Genomic DNA, 19,594 nt, shown 5'->3' with positions numbered 1-19,594 from the left:
TCAAATTGACGCTGAGGATTTTACTGTGTGCCTTTCATTTTCCCTGTCATGATTGTCACAGGGCTGTAACAAAGCTGAGGTGATGCGGTGAAATATGGTCCCACTGTGCCTCCTTAAGGACAGAAGGGCTTACACTTATGTCCGTGAAATGGGCTCCCATTACTGGTCATGGTGGTATAGGGCTATCAGTTGCTCCTTTCCGTTAATGTGCTGACACATGGAACAGCAAATATATGGCTGCCACCAATATGGCCCAAACAACCATATACTTGGTATTTATGGATAAAAATGCCTTGTTGTCACAATGCTTTTGTTGCTGAATTTAAATTCATAGTGCATCCAGAATGGTTCTATTCATACTCTGAAGTCTGTCCATTCTAGCACTCATTCATTCACTATGTAGAGAATATTTCCTGATGGTTCTTTTCTCTCAGTATTTCATAAATGTGTACTGTATGATTACATCCTCTACAATGCCATTGTTGTCTAACAAAATATTTTAGGGTAGATAATTACTCAACATTCTATATGGGAATGTGGGGAGATCGTGGACCTCATATTTTTGGAATTTGTGATATTCCCTTACGCTAAACAGAGGAGAGCCTGCATGTGGACATATTTTCTGAACAGCTCTTTAGCCATAACTTTTTGGCCGGCTGAGAATACCCATTCCATTCGGCCTAAAGACCAGAAGCCTAATATGCCTTGAGAAAGAGGGAATTCCTATTTCACTAAGTAGGATTGCACCTTATTAAACCGTAAAAATGAAAACACTTTAATTTCTTCACCAGAGGCCTCCTACAACATCTGAAAGGTGATTAAAAAATGCTAATTTCTTTCCATATCTGGGCTTTACAGAGCAAGTTGCCTTGGTTTCCCGCGTGGAAGATGCGGGTTTGGAACTCAGGTGCATACACAGGGGAAGTTCAAGGCCAGTCCAAGCCATTAAATAATACCTGCGTCCCAAGCTTTTTTTTACTGCCTGTTGGTTTCACACACCACTGTATTCCCGGAACGCAAATGTGTCCTCCATACGGCGGTCGATCACATTAACATTTGAGGCCAGACAGCGTAGGAGTGATGGATATCCTCTGGTGTAGAACATCTGTCAGGTGGTTCCGTGCGCGTGCACTGTGTCAAGTGCAGCGCTTTTCCATTCCATTCGCCCAGGCACCTTCTCTCCATATTCCGCGTCTCCAAGGACCCATCCTATTAGCATTTATCCCAGCTCTGCTTTGTTAGGCAATCATTAATCATTTGAAATATGAGCGTGGGCAGAATCAGGGGGGGGGGGGGGGGGAGGGCGCGGACACTTGATGGATCCCTCGTCCTCAACACTGCAAAGTCCTGAGTGTTCATTTAACTCTGAGGGTTTACACGTAACCAAATGGACCTGTCAGGGTTCATTTGGTTACATTTGTATACTCTGTATATACATAAAAAATAACACTGCGGATTTGACTGCATTGAAGCATGCATGTACACTGTGCAGTAGCTACACACGTTACAGTACAGGCAGATCAGTGCAGATAGAAGCGGTTCTCAACCTTTTAGGGATCAGGGCCCACTTGAAAATGTGTGAAAAAAAGTGTTTGCGGCCCACCCATCTTAACAGTGGTCAGCTGGGTGGGTCGCGTGCATTTTTATAGCATATTTATTTGAATGATCAATCAATCGATTGTGTTCCCGCTTGAATCAATGGTAACATAGTATACTTTAAGTTTTTATTTATTGGCATCACTATGAAAACACTCTTTTCAAGGTTTTAAATAAAAAAGAACATGTTATTTTTTTTACATTATTTAAAAAATATTTTAAATAATGTAGTGGTTATATTACCACTAAAATCTTGTTGTTTTATCAATTATTTTGTCTGCTTGCAATATTCTCGCGGCCCACAGGTTGGGAATCACAGGCATACAGCAAATTAACAAAGTGTACGAAGGCACATGTTTCTCCTCATGAACAAAGACAGATGAGAAAATCTGCGGCGCTCTCAGTAATTTCCAACTCTGTGTTAATGCCCTCTTTCATCAATCTGGACGCAAAGATGAGAGGATGATGTATTGCCGTACATAAATGATAGATGAAGAACAATGACCGAGGTGGAGAGAGAGAACCAAAGGGACCAGTCAACTGCCAAGTGAAGATTGAGAACAGTCCAGAGTGTTCAAACTTTTTGTGCCCAAGGCACCCCAAAGGCCAAGTCAAAATATTAAGGCCCATGTGTATCTTCTTGCAAAATAGCCTCTATAACACATAATCACTTGTATCACTATTTTCTTTTTAAATGTAGGGTAAAAAAAAAAGTATATTTATTTTTGCCAAAAAATGTATGCCAGGTAGAAAGTGGTTAAAATATGGTAACACTTTAGAACCTAAAGTATTAGATTCTAAAGTGTTAGTTAAACAGTTATTTTAACATTTAGAATAACTATATGTTATAGCTAGTTAAAAGAGTATGCACAAACCGTTAGTTAATGAGTTATTAATGACTTATGACAAAACTTAATGACAATAAAGTAGGATGTATTGTTAGCATGGCTTGTACTGAAAGTTGTTCAATCAATTAACAAATACTTGACAAGTAATTAGTAAGTAGCTTGTTCATGATCTATTAAATAGTTACGGCATAGTTATATATCATTAACATTCACACAAGTCATTTGTGTGATCCATTAGCTACAGTATATGGTATAGATAGCTTAACCAACTATTAAACATTTAACCAATCATAAATAGCTCATTAACTAACAGTTTGTGAATGATCTATTAACTAGTTGCAACGGATAGTCATTCTAAAGTGTTGCCCAAAAATGCCTAACTTTTCTATGGTTGGATTGCAATAATAATGTGAGGTTGTCACAAAATTCCAAGGCACACCTGGATTTGTCTCAGAGCACATAGTGTACCGTACCTCAGCACACTGCACACCTGAACCACTGCAGTAGAGGTTCCCTGCAGCCAGAGCCATCTTGTCCCTCTTTACCGAGTCCCCCAGTGTGCACAAAGTATCCCTAATGTCCCTAAAATGCTCTCTGTTATGCATGAACACACAAGGGTGACAGGAATATTTTTACATCTTTTATCTGGGTGCCGGGGCTTTGGCTGCTACTCTTTTTCAACTCTTGTCAGCTTGTAATGTTGGCAGTCTAGGAACACAAGCCCGTTCAACTGCTAAGTGGCTTTTGGATGAGAGTGCCTGCTAAATGCAAATGTGAAATGTAAATGCACAGATGGGTCGGGGTGCACAAATATCCCGTACTCCACTGAATGGTCACATAAATACACTAACAAGCTTTTAAAGCGGTGGACTATTAATGAAACATGAACACTCACAGTAAGCATTAATCTTTTCCTGGCTTGGTCAGGGACACTGTGTGTGTGTGTGTGTGTGTGTGTGTGTGTGTGTGTGTGTGTGTGTGTGTGTGTGTGTGTGTGTGTGTGTGTGTGTGTGTGTGTGCGTGTGTGTGCGTGTGGATGGGAGGGGAACCCAACCCCACTCAGGCACTCTGCAGCGATTATTCCTCCTTTGATCATGCAGTCCCCAACTGTGTCCTAATACCATGTCGCTAATTCCAGCGTCTTCCCACTGTCTGTGGATTTGGGCCATCTTCCTCATCACGCCGCTAAGACGTGCACAACCCACTCCGATAATCACAACCGTATCCCACATGAATATCCATGTTCATATTTCCAAACACTTGCACTTAACGTGCAGCTAAACTCTCACACTGTGCGAATGATTCCTGTTAACATGGTACGAACACATGTACAGTGTACACACACACACACACACACACACACACACACACACACACACACACACACACACACACACACACACACAGTGCACAATACAATGTCAAACCTAAGCTTCCTTGATGTTCTCTGTTTATGTACAACAATAGGTACAAGTACATACTGTATGAACATGCATACAGTGCACGCTCGCGCACACACACACACACACACACACACACACACACACACACACACACACACACACACACACACACACACACACACACACACACACACATGCACGCACATGTTCATTCTGTAAGACTCAACGGGAGCCCTGCTTCTATGTGCACACCGCCCACTCCTTGCTGCCAACTCTTTGTGCGCTGTGACACACACTGGAGAGAGGGATGGTAATTCTGGAACCAGGCTATGAATACAGGGATTAGCTGTACTTGAATTAGGACTTATATAAGAACGTCCCTCTTTGTGCATGACGCTAACATGACAGGTTATAAGCACATACTGTACAAGTTGTTACATATACACCCACTAGCATAGACACTCCACATGTGACTGTTCTGCCATTAATCTCTTTATCTGTATGTTGTGGATCTGGGTCATTTGACTTGAAGTCAACATCACGATTGTTTAAAATGTTTGCCTCGATTATGATTACGGTAATAATGAAAGATTAAACTCACAACGCGATGCAATGCAGAGCTAGTAGAACCGCAATTTTTGCCATTTTTGTAGGACACCACACAACAAAGTATAATACAGGGTTAATATTCAGACTAATCTATTTTTAGTCGATTATAAAAAAAAATCGATTGGAATGTTTTTCGTGTCTATTCGTTGATGTATAACAAATACAAAATAGTAAAACAAAACCTACTTCTCGATTATTCCATTAACCGACATGAGCAAGATTAAGTCGGTTATTTGTTCTAAATATCGGTTGCGATATATTTTTGGTTGATTGCCCAGCCCTGGTATATAGGCATTATCCAAATACACTCTTCTCACAGTTCCATACATCCCTCTTTGTCCCTGCAGGCTCTCCGTACAGGGACAAGATCACTATTGCCATCCTGCAGCTGCAGGAAGAGGGAAAGTTGCACATGATGAAGGAAAAATGGTGGCGAGGGAACGGCTGTCCAGAGGAGGAGAGCAAGGAGGCCAGCGCTCTAGGAGTGCAGAACATCGGTGGCATCTTCATCGTGCTGGCAGCGGGCCTGGTGCTGTCTCTGTTCGTGGCCATCGGGGAGGTCCTCTACAAGTCCAAACAGAATGCAGAGCTGGAGAAAGTACGGGAGTTGAAGCCTAATTCATAGTTCGTTGCACGACCGTGTTACTCGTCACAAATAACCGCTTTTCAGTTTAAATTCAGTTGCTTTTGGCGAATAGATATGATTATACATCAAAGTATGAATTTGCCATTATTCCTTCATTTTGAAGACTGAATTATCAGTACATTTACAACCACTTTTGGGCATGTCATTATAGGCAAAATAATAGACTATGTTAGTGTTCATGTTTGCGGTGAAGTGGTTATAGATGAGAGGATTTGTTAGGTTTTGAATGAATATCACTTAGTATTATTCTTTTCTCTGTGTGGAGCTGAAGGGGCCAGCCGTCTAGAACAGGGTTTGTCTAGTATCTGTGTCCCCACAAAAACAAACCAATCACAGCTCAGCTCCCACTGCTACAGCGAACCACAGTAACTTTGTATGTTTTTGTCGTAAATGAATGCCCTACTTTGTAATAGGCAACTACAAAGTCACAAAAAAGTAGCAAAGAGCTTGTAAATCCATTATTTTTGAATTTGAGGTGAGGAATCCAAGTGTTTTTGTAATTCTTTTGAATAATGAAAACTACTATTCACATAGCACACGCAGTATGTGACCCTGCTTTGCCGTCTACTTCAATTTGCTCCTTGCTGGCAGCAGGATGAATGTATTAATAACTTTTTTAAATTCCGTTCCATCTGAGTGGGTTTTATTTTTGGACCAATGCAATGTGATTCATCATGCAGTAATGCGGTCTACATTCTGGTATATTTATTTCTATAATTTCTTATAGGGATAATTGCTGTACTCCTTTTGATATTGTGTTCTAATTATTTACATCTACATAATTACCTCAGCATAGCAGCGTGTTATTGTGTTGTAACAGTAATTAATTTCTGGCTCTTTCACCCACTGCATACATGTCTCCCAGCACATCTTAGCTATCATTAATCACAAACTGCCAGACTGGGTCGCAACATTACCAACAATTTGCAAATGAGAAAAATGCCAAGTCCTCTTGATCTCCAAGGTGTTTGTAGACAAACAAAGAAGTTCTTCTCCTCCCTCTCCTCTCCGTATCCCCTCATCCTCCCATCCTTTCACCTCCATCTTTTCACTACCCCATTGTTTTACCCCCCCCCTCTCTCTCTCTCTCTCTCTCTCTTTCTCTCTACCTCCCTCACCCTGCATTTATGCCACTCTGTTTCTTTTCATGAATTGTGCACATTATTGAGTTTGCTTTTCCACTTTAGTTTTTTGCCAACATACAAATATCAATTCCTCAGAGCTAGTAAGCAAACAGAGGTGGTCAGCTACAAAAACAAGTAACACGCTTTAAAATTGCCCCTGTCTTCATCTACTGTACAGGCAGTACAGCAGATGAAGACAGGGGCAATTTTAAAGCTTGTTACTTGTTTTTGTAGCTCACCACCTCCACCCTTCCCCAGTGCCTCACCCCTCTTCTCTCAGTATCATTATCGATGTAACTGAAAGGTATAATGAAATGTTCATTCCTGTGTGTGTGTGTGTGTGTGTGTGTGTGTGTGTGTGTGTGTGTGTGTGTGTGTGTGTGTGTGTGTGTGTGTCCTCACAAGTATAGAACTTGAAAAGTAAGACATTGTGAGGACAATTTTCTTGGTTCTTGAGAAATGGTTGTTTTATGATTTACAAAGATTTGTGGATTTCGGCGTACTATTAGGAAAAGATTCAGGTTAGAATTTGGTATTTATAGGTTAGGTTGCACACACTATAGAATATATCAGATCTACAAGCTCACAACGGCGCAGAGCATTGTGATAGCTTGTAGATTGGCTATTTTTGGCTTTATGGCTAGGGTTTAAAATGGCCATTCCTAAAATGTTCATGTCCTCACATTAGTAATATACATGTATTCATGTTCAAATACGATGGCACAGAGCGATGGCCAGTGGCGTGCACAGACATTTTGAGGGGCAGGTGCTCAAGTAAATTATACTTTTTTTTGTTTACTTGGTCTGCTCTTTTTTCCCCTCTACACCTATACCTCTTTGCCAAAAATAGCCGATCTACAAGCCCACAACGCCTCGCAGCGCGAGGCGTTGTGAGCTTGTAGATCGGCTATTTTTGGCTAAAGTTCTCCTCAGAAAAAGGATGCTAGGTTTCGAGTGGTTATGGTAAAAAGAAAAATCATATTTTTTCAAAAGGGCACTTCTGGTCAAGAGGGCAAACCTAGAGTCTATCTGTGCACTTCCCTGCCGATGGCACAGAGCTAACAGTACAGCCTCTCTCTCTCTCTCTCTCTCTCTCTCTCTCTCTCTCTCTCTCTCTCTCTCTCTCTCTCTCTCTCTCTCTCTCTCTCTCTCTCTCTCTCTCTCTCTCTCTCTTCTCCTCTCCAGCGGTCGTTCTGCAGCGCCATGGTGGACGAGCTGCGGGTGTCCCTGAAGTGCCAGCGCCGCCTCAAACAGAAGCCCCAGCCACCTGTCATCGTCAAGACGGAGGAGGTCATTAACATGCACACGTTCAACGACCGCAGACTCCCAGGGAAGGAAACCATGGCCTGAAATGGCCGAACGAGGAAAAACGGCTACCCGAATCCGCTTCCTTGCTGTAGGATCAGGGAGGGGGTGTGGGGGGGGGGGGGGGTAGTTGGGGAGGGAGGGAGGGAGGGAGGGAGGGGGGGGGGTTGTTTGGAGGGTGGTGGTGGCGGGTGGTGCGGGGGCACGGTCAGATCAATGCTGACTTTAACCGCAATCATTGGTTAAAAAAAAAAAAAACTAAACTGAGCATTCCCGCAAGACAGAGACAGGGACGGTCAAATCAATGCTGACTTAAAACCAAGGACATGGGTTGATAGTCACAACGATATTCATTTTCCCCTGTCCAATTCTTTTTGTAGACAGATGTTTCCTGTGGAAACATGGATGATACCCGGGCAGTGTCACCTCACTGTGACGTTCAATTTTCCAGAGGAGATTTTGCGTGGCGACGAGCATTGGATGGCTCCGTCTGTTAGACTTGAGGTGGACCAAGATAAAGGCTTGAGACAGAACATACTGTAGGTTCATTCCTCACTGGCAGTGGATTCACACACATACTCTCATGTGGACACACACATGCAAAACAAACACACACACACACACACACACACACACACACACACACACACACACACACACACACACACACACACACACACACACACACACACCACATACACTCCTCCAGTACACCTCACACCTGTGCAGAATGGAGAACTCTTTTGTGACAGTAACACCTTGAGAATAAGTTTGGTGTTTGTTTCTGTTGACGTCAGTACACTTTTGTCTTCTCTTCATGTGCGTGATGCCATCAATACCTCCCTTCACTTGGAATTAGTTTGAAAAATATCCAGTCAAATGCTTATCTCACAACAGGAAACACAACTGTTGGTGCCAAATGTTTTTTGTTTTGTTTTTTACAGCAAAATGTATAAAAGAGCTAATTAGTTTGGAATCATTGATTGTGCCAAAGTTCTGCCGTTGACTAGAACTTGCTGCCATGCCTCTTACTTTGAATGCCTCTACATGCAATGTATAGCATCAGAATTCCCATCATGTCTGTCGTTATCCACAGTCAGCAGTTTTCACTCTATCCGCTGTCGTTTAAATGCAGGATTTCTACAACAAAAAAAAGTTTGTTTTTGTACAAGAACAGGTTTTGTAGTACTTTGTATTACAGTAGCCCCTTCTGTGGACACAATATGTAGCGGATGCCGACTCGGCCCACCAAACTCTGATAACCGGCGACTATGGTGGTCAAATGTAGCTGTGCGTTGGGGTTCATTTAGTCTCTCGAGCCAGACGGCTGCCTCCCACAATTTTCCAAAGCTTCCGTCATACGGTCTGTGTGAAGGAAGCGCTGAAAACGATCCGGGTAAAGCGGATGTCCGGCCTCCTCCCCGCTTCCATTTCGTCTTTGCAGTCGCGTAACATTTGTACTGTAAATCAGTAAATCAAATTAGTCGAAGCATATAGCTCGCTGTTTAACAGAAATGTGAATTCAAAAATATGTTATAGAATATTATAAAACAGATGAGAGTTTCCTTTCTCGGCTTTTGGGGAGGTGTAGTTCCATAATCTATATAGCATTTGGAGATCGTGGAATAGTAGTCTGGCTACGCGAGACTATAGGTTCATCTCACTCCTCTCTCAGAGCCTCAGTCTCTGGTCTGTGGGTGAGACGACAAGCATACTTGGTAGCAGGGTTCGATTTGTAAAGAAAAACAGAGGGGGAGGGGGCATTTTCTTAATCACTTAAGCCCTTTACTACTTCGTACGACAAATAGCGAAAATAGCCAATCAACGTATTGTATGAGCTTGTGGATCTGCTATTTTGGCTATTTTTGAATTAAAAAGCAACATTTTGACAAATGTTGACACATCTGCCCAAAATAGGGATACCAGGGGTAATGTGGTTAACATAATGTTTTTAATTGTGATATTTTCAAACATATAAGTCAACATTTCTCAAAAGGAAATGCAGGTATTTAATTCAGTCTGACTGAATATGACCAGCGGGGGGGTATCAAAAGCAGAGGCATGGACCCCACCCCCACCCCCCCCAGCAAATCCAACCCTGCTTTGTAGGTTACCTTAATAGGTCACCTTACCTTGGGAGGATGCCGTATCACTGCCCCTGTCTTTCTAGTCCACATAGCTTAGTTACTCAAGATGTCATTTTCCAGAAGAAATACACAGCGGTCCATGCTACTGACAAGATCTCTGCTGTAACCAAAATAATGAGTTACTTAAAACACACCACCTGTATACTTTGTGGAGAGTGACAGGGAAGGCGTTGTCTGTGTGGTGTTCTACCAGTATCGCTTGTCATTGCTTGTGTAAATGATCGAAAAAGATGTCGGCAATGATCCCAAAAGGCTGTCTCGTTGAAAACAAACAGGAGGTCATGGAAATTGTTTGACATTGATGCAAGGGTTTACAAATAATGCCATTAAAAAAGTCATGATTGTTTGTTTGTTTTGTGTCATTAACAAAACGGTATCATACAAATGGAACTGTCTCACAACGGCTTATTACAAGGATGGGAGACGCAATGCATTTTGGGGTGGATCGAGCGACGCAATCCGAGTATCATCTCTGGCATTTTGCTGTGCAATTTCCTCAAATGTCAGGTTCCCTAAATTGATTAGGTAACCAAAACCAGATGCATGTGCTCGCAAGAAGTGAATGCATCTGAGAATTGTTAAATTGCTAATCGAATTTGAGATGGTAATAACGCTGGGCATCTGTCTTTGTAGGCTTATGTCTTGTTATCTTGCTGTCGATTTTGCGCCTTGATCTGTCCATACTGCAAAAGTTTTATGAGTGTTATATATATATATATATATAAAATATATGTAATATATATATATATATATATATATATATAAAATACACACAGACACAAACACTGCATGGATAGATGGATGGATAGACAGTAATTCACCACACTACAACCTCCCTGATTGTGACGGAGAACATCTCTGTGTTTTTGTATATTGTTATTTCCCCTCCAAGCAGGCAGATAGCCCTGGGTTTGTGACAAGTCTTTCTGGGGATAATGAAGAAAACCATTTCTGCTGCCCAGGCTCAGCCGACACAACATAAATGGCTACCCTGTCTGCCCTCCAGTTTGACAGGGAAGGTCAGAGCATGCGTCAGTGCGTTCAACAGGGACCGCTTCGTCTGTCACACTTATTTCCATCATATTAAGACCTGTTCGTAAGTGCACCACTGAAAAGGTATCCTTGGATAAGGTCCTGCTCATTAGGCAATTAATGGATGAAATTGTTTTGTAGACAGAATTGCTTTCTGAATGTGACTTTGGCATGTCATACAGATATTATTGGCTCCTAGCCCTCACCAAGGAACATTTTCTCAAGAGCGAAATGTAATTCTCCATTCAAGGCCTAGGACACGGTAAATTCCTCTGTGTTAATTTAACTCTGAGTTACAAGTGGATAAATCAACACTGAGATTTGCAATAGGTAGCTTCATGCATTCATACTTTCAGGCAAAGAACCATGTTAATTTAGTTAACATATGAAAATCACCAGAGAATAGGCAACCTCTGTATATTTGAACTATGACTGTTCACAGCACAATTCTTACATCAGTCTTGGCAGTGTCCTATTTAATTCCAAATGACATAGTTTAAAGGACCACTTCACCCATTTTCAACCTCATTTTCAAACTATCTTAAAATTAGTTTTCACTAATGCTTATTATAAGATGGCACCATTTCTGTGTAGTCGCTCTGTGTCTTAGAGGAGGGCTTGTGGATAGTTCAGAAACCCACCAATGAGACGATTGCCAGTAGATGGAAATTGTGCCTTATAATGAGCATTAGTCAGGAACAATTGCACAAAGATAAGGTTGAAAATGAAGTGCTCTGATTGGCTTCCAAAGTTTGAGGGAGGGGCCAAAAAATATGGGGAAACAATAATAGATTATTTATGTTATGGGTAACTAATACAAGTGCAGGTATAGCACTTTACTTCCTGTGCAGGAGTGACTATAGTTATTTGTTAAACAGAGTTTACAAGACAAATGTTAACGCGTGTTTCCTGCAAGCACAGCCAATTCTGTTCATTGTAGCGCCAAGCCAGATGCACCATGGAGGAATCAAACCCCACATTCCACTGTGATGGGCAACTTGGGCAAGTACTTCACCCCTGCACGACCCAGACACCTGCCATCTTATCAATCATTGTGTTACAGTGCTCAGCCTGATGCCAACTTAACCCGAGCCATAACTTTGCGTCTCCCAGACATTTTGGAGTTCACACAGGGCTAGAAATGAGCGTTGACTCCTTTCTGTGGAGTTCAGCATGTATAATATGAAATCCTGGGAAATGCTTTGAAATTGGGAATTGCAGTATAGATGGCTGAGCTAGGCAGGCGTTGTTGGTTGAAATGTGATGATTTGGTACGCATTATGTAAGACCATTCCCACTGGTGGAGTGTGTCTGCCCAGAGATAGCATGTGGGGAGTGGAGAATTTACTAGGGTTAATACAGCACATCACACAGCGAAAGCTCTGGTCCCATTGCGAATGAAGTTAACCACTTTCAACAATATCAATATCAATCAATATTTGTGGCATGTCATAATAAGAGAAAATCTTCGAGACACATTGTGAGCTTATAGTGTTCGTAGGGGTGTGCCGATATATCGTCCCGCGATATATCGCGATACGTTTTCGCGACGATATGTATCGTTTTGGAAAAAAAAAATATCGTTTTTGAAAAAAAAAAAAAAATCTTTTTTTTTTGTTTTTTTTTGTTTTTACAATCATAATAATCAGGCATGCATGTTGCAGTGACAACATGTTTTTTTTTCGGGTCAGGTGTCATACTATTTGGATTCAAAACGGCTATTGTAGCTGAAAAGCTACAAGTTTGCATGTCTGAATAATGCAAAAACAGAATTATTTTTTTGCATTTTCTTTTTTTCTCCTCCATATATTTTCATAATAAAAAAAGTGCGTATCGTATCGAAATCGTATCGAAGTTGTGAGCCAAATATCGTATCGTATCGTTTCGTGAAATTAGTGTATCGGCACACCCCTAAGTGTTCGCTATTTTTTTTATTATATGGGGCTTAATGGACCACTTCACCCTTTTTCACACTATCTTCATAGAATTGGTCCTTAGTAATGCTTGTTAAAAGATGCCACAATCCTGTCTACTCAGTGTCTCAGAAGTGGGCATTGGTAGGCAGGTTTGGTCATTGTCTTCACCAGGCCGAAAGGCATGGCGAGAGTATGTTTTGCACCCTGTCCGTCCATCCGTGTGACCGTCCGTCTGTCCATCCGTGTGTCTGTCTGTGAACAGCTAATCTCCTGCACTGTTGGCCCGGCCGCTGCGAAACTGTGCACACAAACTCCCTGGATACTAAAGCTGAACCTCTGCCCCATTTTTTTCCAGATTGGCCAGTTATAGCGTCACCAGGAGGATGCTTTTTGCAAAACCCATTTTTTGACAGTACTCCTACAGATTTTGTCCAAACATCACGCAAATTGGCGGTACACCGTATCTCTATAGTCATTAAACGAAACGGGTCTTTCAGATTTGTCATATTCCATCCTGATTTGCAAAAAATGGCTTCCAAAGTTTGCAGGCGTGCTCCGTTTGAACAAAATGCCTCAAATCATGAACACAGCATGCAAATTCCGTGAAACTTTGCACGCACATTCCCACTCTGCTAAGGAAGAAATTCCACTTAAATGTTTTCAAATCAGCCTCATGGTGGCGCTATAACAGGCCGATTCGTGTTTTTACCTATAACTGCACCGATCTGTGTAAAACTGTGTATGCGCACTCCCTAGAGGTCAAGGAAAAACCGTTGCCCTGCATTTTTCACATCTGCCTTTTATAGCACCACCAGGAGCCCAACTTATGTAAAACATTTTTTTAAATATTACTCCTTACAGATAGCGGCTGCCATGTGATCACACACACCTTCTGTTATCCCCATTGATAACCTTAGTCCCAATTGATATTATCCATCGATGGCTAATAAATATAGTGAAACAAGCACAGTTAAAAAACTCATCATGACACAATTATCTTATTCGTATACAGGGAGTGTAGGTGTGTGTGACTCACCATGAGAGCCAGACTCCACAGCAGTGGCAAGGAGCGTCTGGTTTTACAGCTCTGCAGGCTTATGGGATGTAGCGTGTCCTTGAACACAGAGGAAGACAATATATTGTACAGATCCATTTCTACAAGCAGTTGTACATTGGTGAACATGTCACCACCCTCTCAGCAGTGCATACACCCAGCCTACGTCGTGGCTCACCTAAAGGTTTGACCCGGGTACGGTATTTATGAAACTGGACTTTACTCTCAATGAGGACCAGCTGGCTGCACCGGGGGTCTCCTTTGGCCTGGAGGACGGTAGCCTTCACCTCCTCACTCAACCTTTCAGCCATCTTCACCTTAGACACATGGGATGATGCTTGGACGCAATGGCCGGCAGCCACCTTAAGAGCTTCAGCCCACTAACTCAATTTGGTTACAAAAATACAGATACTACAGAATTGTTAGAGACAGATTCAAAATCGAAAACTAATATATATATATATTATAAATAAATAGATTTTTTGAAAATGAGAATCGATTCTGAATCGTTCAACATGAGAATCGCGATTTGTATTCAAATCGATTTTTCCTGCAGCCATAGACAGCTGTTGTGAACATGGTCCTTTCAAGCAGCGATGACATTCACTAAGCTTGCATCAGTCAGCATTGAAATTCCCAGGTAAGATATGTGTTGTCAACAAGTAATTCCTAATGAGCTGATTGTGCTTGATTTTTTTTACCGACCTACTGACCTGCAAAGTGGCTTAAACTTGCTACTTGGTCACACCTAAAAACAGGTGTGACAGGTGTGAAATCTGTATACGTGCAGTAGTATGTGTTTATGGTTTCGGCAGTAGCACTTGACACCAAGCCATGGTACCTCATGAGGGGATGCATTGTTTGCTTCACTGTCGTTTCTATAGCCAAATCTCCCTCAAAACTCGCTCTCCCTCTCTTCCTCCATCAGTCATTCATACTGTTGATTGCGGCTCGGAAGGAATACATCAAGCATAACTCCTTTCTTTCATCCCGCCAGCAGCTCTAAAGCAATTTTACTCTCACAGGAGCCAAATGGAGAAGAGGAGATGTGGATTCTCTCATCTTTTTTGTCTGTCCCCTTTGATCTTTTACAACATGGATTCCAAAGTCATTGAAGCAAATGGTGGGGGCTTTTTTCACTTCCTGCGGAGCATGGTGGATTATACAAAATAGACCAGAAATGGCTTCTAATGGCCCCTGTGTTTTACGCTAAAAAGAATACACAGACCTATAAAACACACTCCTGGCTATCATTACCATTCAGAGTGCATAATGAAGAATGAATTATTCAGAATGTACTGTAGTTCAACATTTTACATATAATAGCCCGGTGTGCCGCTGAAAGCGGCATGATGCGCACTTATGGATGCACATGACCATCTGTGAGTGAATGAGCGAGCGAGACAGACAGACAGACAGACAGACAGACAGACAGACAGACAGACAGACAGACAGACAGACAGGACCGAGCGAGCGAGTGAGTGGGACAGTCAGACAGACAGACAGACAGACAGACAGATAGACGAGGAGAAACTGAGAACTGGAAAGATTTGTGGGGAAGAGGTAAAAGAAAGAGTGTCTGCTGTGGTGTGTGTTATTAGCGGGCAGCAGTTGTGATTTATCATTTATTCCCTGTGCTTGGAGCCCTCTACCTCACTGGAAAGGTTAAAGCATACAGCCCGGAGGCAGGCCTACAAAGGTCACCACGCTATTTAGGAATGAGGGATAGCAACCATAGAGGGAAACAGAGACAAGGAAGTAAGGAGCAGTACTCTGCTCCTCTCATCTCCATGGCGTGGCCAGTTTGGAGATGGTGGCGGAGAGGCTCCCTGTACACACAAACAAATAACTTGGAACCGAAAATGGTTCTTTAGACCAGTGGATCCCAAACGTTTTAGCTTGAGACCCAAAAAAGAAATGTCTCCCTGTGACACAAACTAGTGAAAATAGCAGATCTACAAGCTCACAAGGCGTAGATCGGCTATTTTCACAAGATTTTTGCCATTTATTTATGAAATTGTTTCGAAAAATGTATGAATTTGTTATGAATTGATGAACATTTTAGTTTTTTTGGGGGAAAAAATCTTAAAAGCTAAATGTAGGAAATGGGGATATTTACTTGCGACCAATAAAAATGGACCCGCGACCCACAAATGGGTTCCGACCCACTGTTTGGGAACCACTGCTTTAGACTGATCTGATGCCACCATTTTTGGTTCCAGAAAGAACCTTTCAGACCAAAAGGTTCTTAAAGAACCATTCATTGTTTCTATAAAGAACCCAGAACCACCTTGCTTATAGACTTCATCGACCAATGTCTCCCTGCCAGGTGTCACTTGGTCCCCTCCTTTCTTCCCTCTACACCAAATATCTTTGTTGAAACTAGCAGATTGGTTATTTTCTGTTAATGTTCGCCTATTAAGACATGCCCAAAATTGTAATGCTATAAGTGGTTAAAGGTGCCTCAAAGAAACATTCTGGTTCCTCTACTGAACTTTGCAACAAAATAAATGATGGTTCAATAAGGAACATAAAGTAGGCCTATCATTCACTAAATAAAATGGTTATTTAGTAGGTGATGTTTCTTTGTGGAAGAACCATTCAAGAACCATTCATTTTCTGTACCATCCTCTATCTAGTTCTCCCCATGCTCTTCTCCTCCAACTGTCTTTTATCACCGTCTCTCCATACAGTAGGCTACACAATATACATTCTGCGTCGTATAGCTGACCTTGACGAAAACCATCGCAGCAGCATGTGAAAAAGGAAGCTGTAAAACAAATAATGTTGAGTAACAAAAAGACAACAATAAACTAGTAAGAACATTCCTTTTAATGTAATGTACTGTACCCTCACATTGCCCAAGCTTGGTGAGAAGACGTTGGTCTATAAAAAGCAAGATACTGGCCCATTAAAGAGGAGTAACAGAACACAGGCTGGGGAATAGAGAGTGTTATGAAGAAACACCAGTGTCTGGTGAGTCACAGATGTGTCGAGGTGATTAATCTGCATTGGCCGTGTCCTTCAGGAAAATGCAACAGCACTACGTTGCCCCCTGGTGGATGAAATAGAGAATGACTTAGTTATGAGTATTATATGGCAATGGCAGGGTGCCAGGGACTACAGCATACTGTGATCTGCCAACCGCAGACCGTCCGATAACAGGAGATTTTTTCCCAGGGGGGGGGGGCTATTGACCACGTTGGGAGTCCCCCCCCCCCCAGGATTTTTTTTAACAGAGTATGTCATTTCCAGTATTCTGGTGGATTTTGGGAGTTTGACACTTTTATCAGGCTTTACTTACATAGGATCCATTAAAAAGTTAAAAGTAGCAATAAAATAACCATATCTAATAATAACATTTTGATGGGGACCCCCTGGAACCCCCCCAAGGACCCCTTTGAGAACCAATGCTTAACGCTTTTTGAAAGTCCTGGGAAAAAAAATCACACCCTGTGTGAAGGAAGCGGTGCCTTTGATGAGTTTATTTAATTGGGCTATATATATGAACTAGAAAAACAATGTTAAATCCCTGTAAATTTATTCCAAAAATGTGTTTTACTAAACTCTGCCTCCTGGTGGCTGCACACTGCGTTTGCTGTGCTCAAACGGACGGACATAACATACGGACACACAGACACAGTCAAATGTAGAGCGGTTGGCACCGCTAAAAACAAGACTTGCACAACAAAAATCGGCAAGACACACCATCTCCGGTTTACTTCCCGTATCTGCATAGTCTCGCATCTCGCCTAGCTATCTGCGTGCAGTGGGCGGACGCCTTTTTAGGAGACCGGAAGCAGGTTGGCGTCCGCCCACTTCACGCAGATACGCGAGACTATGCAGATACGGGAAGTAAACCGGAGATGGTGTGTCTTGCCAAATTATGTTGCGCGAGTCTTGTTTTTTTTTGTCGATCTGCTGTTTTTGCTATTTTAGAATGTTTATGCTGAAAAGTAACAGTTTTGGCCATAATGAGGTTTCCGCCCGACAGACAATATATTAATATTTATATTGTACATGTAAAATTGATGCTATACGAAAACGTATTGTTACTGCACTGTTTCTTATTTTTATTTTCATTTGTAATAAAATGTCACTGACGTCACAAGGTATTCTTCATTTTACGTATGGTCCAGTATATTATTAATTCATATCAGTCACTGTATTCCAGTGGGGCAAGGCAGCCTACTGTAAGTCTTAAACAAAATATATAAAATATAACCCTAACCCTCAACTGAGTGGGATAAAATCAATATGGTAACGTCTTATGCAATGAAATGAGCCATGCGGTCGAATGTAAACAAATCGCTAGTGCAGTCTGGATCTGTCATGACCGTCATGGATGAACTTCAACCTGGTGTTTGCACTTTCTCCATTTTTGACCCGTTCATTCATCTACATAAACGTTCGGATTTCAAATATAACGTTTTTGACCCTGGCAAGGGTGGGAGTTGAAAGTGTGACATCTGCTTCTTTTGCGGCTGCTCTATCCATAGCATAGGTAATATCAAATACATTGTAAAAAATCACACCCTGTGTGAAGGTAGCGGCGCCTTTGAATACATTATGTCATCGATATGTGTTTATAATGTGTTTATAGCCATGTGTCATGTGAAGCTTGACCAATCACTTTGTTGACGGGTCTGACCAATCAGAGCGTCGACGACAGATAAAGTTAAATTGAGGATCTAACTTTAAATAACTTACCTAGAAGGAGACTTTAGCCAAATAAAAATATATACAAAAAAAAACATGAGGAAATAAAAAATAAACCTTGACATCATAGTGATGTCATGAATAGTCCCCTTGCCTGACAAATCACAACCTTGACGGGCCTGACCAATCAGAACCTTGACGGGCCTGACCAATCAGAACCTTGACGGGCCTGACCAATCAGAACCTTAACGGACTCTTGGATTCTCGATCGTCTCTATCAAACCATTCTGTCATAACGGATGACTGGGTCCCGAACTCAGACTTTCTATACATTCACCCTTCATCTGTTCTTGTATCTTTCTCTTTCTATTCGTCATATTAACTTTAAATAACTTACCTAGACGGAGACTTTAGCCAAATGAATAATAAGATGAAGTCATTGTCATCGTTTATATAGACATCGAATTCTATATTCATGACATCATAGTGATGTCATGAATAGTGACCAATCACAACTTTGGCGCACCTGACCAATCAGAACGTTGACGCACCTGACCAATCAGAACGTTGACGCACCTGACCAATCAGAACGTTGGCGCACCTGACCAATCAGAACGTTGACGCAAAAGCCAGGCATAGAGGGCTAATATCCGCTCTATACCTAAAGGTATAGAGCGGCTAGCGCCGCTAAAAATGAGAGACATGACGCTTTATTAGCAAGACAGTCTTTTATTATATTATTCCTCATTTTGCTGGTTTCCCCTGAAACCCCTTTAATGTTACAAAGCCTTAGAACCTATTCTGATGGTGTGGCCATAGCTGAATGGTTAGAGAGCCTGCCTGGCAAGCCACAGTTCCTAAGTTCAATTCCAGGTCTCAGCAATGTGTCAAAGTATCCCTGAACAAGACACTTAAAATAAATGTTCACCCAAAAAATACTTACTGTCTATCAATTATGATTTCTATGGAAACTCCATTCACAGTATGGAGTTTCTAGGTGAAAGTGTTTTTTTTAGGTCCCAAATTCTTCCATCGACCTCCATTATAAATCTCTGAACTTTTAAAGGAGTACAATTCTAAAACTATTAAACATTTCAAAGATTCCTTTTCAGGCAAACATGTCCAGTTGTCCACAGTAACATTTTAAAGTATGAATGGGGTTTCTATTCTATATATGACATTTTGAATCATTACAGTCAGTTCACCTTCTTTTGGGTCTTGAGTCAAACAAATTACTCCCGCAGAGACATCAAAT

At 41.7% G+C, this 19,594-nt stretch overlaps 1 protein-coding gene across 2 annotated transcripts in view; it reads left to right on the top strand.

Annotated features, from left to right (window-relative positions):
• Positions 1-7,594, top strand: part of LOC311063535 (glutamate receptor ionotropic, kainate 2-like) — a 94,672-nt gene extending 87,078 nt beyond the window's left edge. For both annotated transcript variants that reach the window (XM_084083017.1, XM_084083016.1), the window contains exons 15-16: positions 4,804-5,054; positions 7,412-7,594. In XM_084083017.1, coding sequence (XP_083939143.1) covers positions 4,804-5,054; positions 7,412-7,576 — 416 coding nt within the window. In that variant the 3' untranslated portion in view covers positions 7,577-7,594. The remainder of the gene's footprint in view (positions 1-4,803; positions 5,055-7,411) is intronic.
• Positions 7,595-19,594: the final 12,000 nt, after the last annotated feature.

The sequence above is a fragment of the Gymnoscopelus microlampas genome (assembly GCF_963454915.1).
Source record: "Gymnoscopelus microlampas genome assembly, chromosome: 16".
NCBI classification, from domain to species: Eukaryota; Metazoa; Chordata; class Actinopteri; order Myctophiformes; family Myctophidae; genus Gymnoscopelus; species Gymnoscopelus microlampas.
Note: the sequence above shows the minus strand (reverse complement) of the source record. Positions and strands in the feature narration are given on the sequence as shown.